This window comes from Arachis ipaensis, chromosome B09, assembly GCF_000816755.2.
Source record: "Arachis ipaensis cultivar K30076 chromosome B09, Araip1.1, whole genome shotgun sequence".
Classification (NCBI taxonomy): Eukaryota; Viridiplantae; Streptophyta; class Magnoliopsida; order Fabales; family Fabaceae; genus Arachis; species Arachis ipaensis.
This window is the reverse complement of record NC_029793.2, coordinates 112,533,299-112,536,738: the sequence shown is the minus strand read 5'-3', so window position 1 is coordinate 112,536,738 and position 3,440 is coordinate 112,533,299. Positions and strand designations below refer to the sequence as shown.

At 34.1% G+C, this 3,440-nt stretch overlaps 1 protein-coding gene across 1 annotated transcript in view; it reads right to left on the bottom strand.

Moving 5' to 3' along the window:
• The window catches only part of LOC107618271 (serine/threonine-protein kinase tricorner), a 7,702-nt gene extending 4,745 nt beyond the window's left edge, over positions 1–2,957 (bottom strand). The window contains exons 1-6 of the mRNA XM_016320284.2: positions 2,769–2,957; positions 1,562–1,904; positions 1,073–1,247; positions 727–810; positions 397–638; positions 58–277 (exon numbers count right to left, since the gene is read on the bottom strand). Of these exons, the coding sequence (XP_016175770.1) occupies positions 58–277; positions 397–638; positions 727–810; positions 1,073–1,247; positions 1,562–1,782 (942 nt within the window). The 5' untranslated portion in view covers positions 1,783–1,904; positions 2,769–2,957. The remainder of the gene's footprint in view (positions 1–57; positions 278–396; positions 639–726; positions 811–1,072; positions 1,248–1,561; positions 1,905–2,768) is intronic.

Here is a 3,440-nt window from a genome sequence, read left to right as displayed (position 1 = left end):
TGCAAGTTCATATGCAACAAAATATTCATGTCTCTCCGAGTATACTGGGTGACTTACAAGCGTTCGCCTATTTTTCTGCCAATGCTGCAGTTGCTCTTGTTGAGTTCTTTTAGGAGCCACAGGACGTCCATCACTCCGAAGGGCACCACTTCTGTTATTTCCCATAGAGAAATCCGTTTCCTGAAGATTACTGCAGTCTAGTGGTTTACATAATCCAAAATCTGATAATTTCATGTGACCATTTCTATCCAGCAGCAAATTGTCGGGCTTGATATCCCTGGAATGCATTTTTAGAATCAGACTACTAAATAGTTATTCATGCAGAATCAAGAAAGAATACTGTAAGATTAGTTTAAATCCCATTGCATAATGCTATTATTTACAGTTTGAGCTTACCGATGAATATAATTATGTTTATGAATAGACTCGATAGCAAGGACAGTCTCTCCTACATAGAACCTTGCCTCGTCTTCTGTCAGTATATCCTTCCGCATGAGCAGCGTCATCATATCACCACCAGGTAGATACTCCATGATGAGATATAAGTACTCTTCATCTTGAAAGGAATAATAAAGCTTTACAATGCAATTGCTGTCAACTTCTGCAAGTAAGTTCCTCTCGGCTTTAACATGTTCAACCTTAAAAAGTATTAAAAAGAAATAAGCAAAATAAGGATAACACAATATTCACTTCATTGAGGTAAGCAAGTCCTGATATTTCCAATACCTGCCCTCTGCGAAGCATCTCTGATTTCTTGAGTTTCTTCATAGCATATACATGACCAGTTGCTTTCTCACGGCAGATCCTGACCTGTAAATAATAATTAAAAAAAAAAGTTGTAAAAGATCATTTTCTGAACAAACTAAAAAATATGGAAGTTAGAACTACGTCTTGAAACCTCAAAGAAAATAATCAGATTAGATTTTGGATTCAAGCAACATCTCTAGTCTCCACAATACGCATCATTGAATCCATTTTATTTACCAGAGGAATATTAATGTGATCACCAAGAATTATGATACTAACATAAAAAATCATTCGAGTCATTTGAGTTAAATGAAGATAACTATACCTCTCCAAATGCACCCTTCCCTATCATAGTCAGGGGTTCAAAATCATCAGCCCCCATCTTATGCCTCTGAAGGCGCATGTATTCCCTCTCCTTTTTCTCAAAATACTTAAGCAGGTTGTTCTGCTCTTCCTCGGAGACTTCAGCATCAGCCAATTTCTTTTCAAGCATATTCCGTCTGCAAAGAATAATGAATGTGTTTGATTTTGCTCACTTTATAAGGAATTTTTTTCATGATAAATAAATTTTTTTCAAATGCACACAACGTTTTAGGCCTTATCAAGATTTCAAATTGCAGAAGTTGATTCCATACATATCTAGCATCATCAAGGGTGTTATTAAAGAATCTCAACACATTTATATTTCTCAAGCAATGAGCTGTGACAATATAAGATTGTTAAAATAACTACTTCAAATTGGTTCAATTGTCAAAACTTATCAATAATATCATATCTTACAATCAAAATTACTCAAACTAAAAAGTCCACATACCGTTCCTTCCTCTCCTGCAGATCCTTCATCTGCTTTTTATAATGGTTTTCTATGAACTGTTTCGCAGCTGCAACCTTCTGTTTGGTTGCACTGGAAGGTGCTTCTTCGTTTGTTGGAGGTCTTGACCCTTCTTTTCCGGTGCTCATAGTATCCTTATGTTTTGTAGACGGCACTTTATCTTTTGACTTGAACCTATTAAACCAACACCTTGTATTATCCATTTTACTAACCCCGGAAACCTGCTGTCTTGTGTAGCCTATTTCACCAATAATCTATTTTTGCCACCCATAAAAATCAAGGAACCAACGCCTCGCCAGAAGACAATTCACATCAATTCCTACTCCTGTTCAAACAGGAAAATAAATGAGAATAAATATACAAACATTGGAATTAAAAATATTATTTTGCTGATCACACCCTAAACCTTAATAAAAGATATCAAATAACAAAATAAAAATCTATAATCGTTAGACCAGAAGCAACTAGTGGATACTGACAAATGCAAATAAAACAAACAGAAATTTAAATGCTCATTTGGTATTAGATTAACGTATACAATACAAAGGAGAAAAGGTCAGTTATAACTAATCCAATTCAACTGAAGTACTAGGAATAATAAAAAAAAAAATCTAAACTCAACAAAACTAGAACAATCTACCTTGATCCACCAAATTCACAGAATGCAAAACAGTTCAATAAGATCCTCGCAATGCAACAAAATAAGACCTCAAAAATAATGGAAAACAATTCAATTGAAAACAGCTTAATATCCGAAATTCAGAATTGAACCTAATGTGAATTTCAACATTGCTCAAAAACCATGTAAAGTATAACCTTGGAATCCAAAACCATGATTCCCAGTTTCCCACACACTCATCTACTAGCTCAGTTAACTTCACAAAGTGCAAGTCAAATCACTCAAATGGGTATGCAGAAACATTGTCAAAATGCAATCTTGAACAACCACAGTGACCCCATCAAACTCATAAAGTTAATTAAAGCGGGACAAAGAATCGACTTTGACTGCAGTTCAGACATGTTCAAACCAGCCATTCACAAACCCAGAAAACAAAATCCAAAATTGAGGACACCATCAATGAAAAATCGAAATCAGAACCGATTAATCAAGCAGCAATTGCAGAAACAAGTGGGTAAGAAACTAACTTGAAATTTGGATTGAAAAAGGAAAAGAGTGAGAGAAAGAGACCTGAAATTAAAACGAATCTGAAGGTGTTGTGAGAGTGGAGGGAGTGAGAGAGAGACAACTGAAGGACCCGAGATTATCGGTAAGAAGAAAGCGTTGCGTTGGAGAAAGAAAGAGAAAGGACCACTTGGCAGATTCATCATTCTCAATTTCTCATGCCCCATTCATTGGGTTTTTTTAAATAAATAAAATACATATTTTAATTATAGATACATTTAGGCTCAGTTTGAGTAACTAACTTAATTAAGCTTCTTTTGATAAAATAACTTAAACAATAAATGACTCTGTTAAAAGTAATTTATAAATAAATTATTTTGTGTTTGTATTTTTAACTCTAAAAGTGCTTATTTTAAAAAAATGTAATGAAAAGTAGAAGTATTATGAGAGAAGTCATTTTTTTAACTTCTCTGTAAGCTCCAAAATAGCTTCTTAAAAAGTTGCAATTTGGTTTTGAAAATTGCACCCGACATTAATATTACTACTTTTTATAAGTCAAAAGTTAAAAAAAGCTACTTCTAGAGTTTCCCAAACGGGCTCTTAATCTATCTATCTACTTAATCTACTTATCTACTTATCTACTTAATACACTAAAACTGGGTTTTTCGAACTAATAAAGGTGAAATGTCGATCCATCGTGACTCCGTTTTCCCTCCAATATGAATACACTTTTCTCTA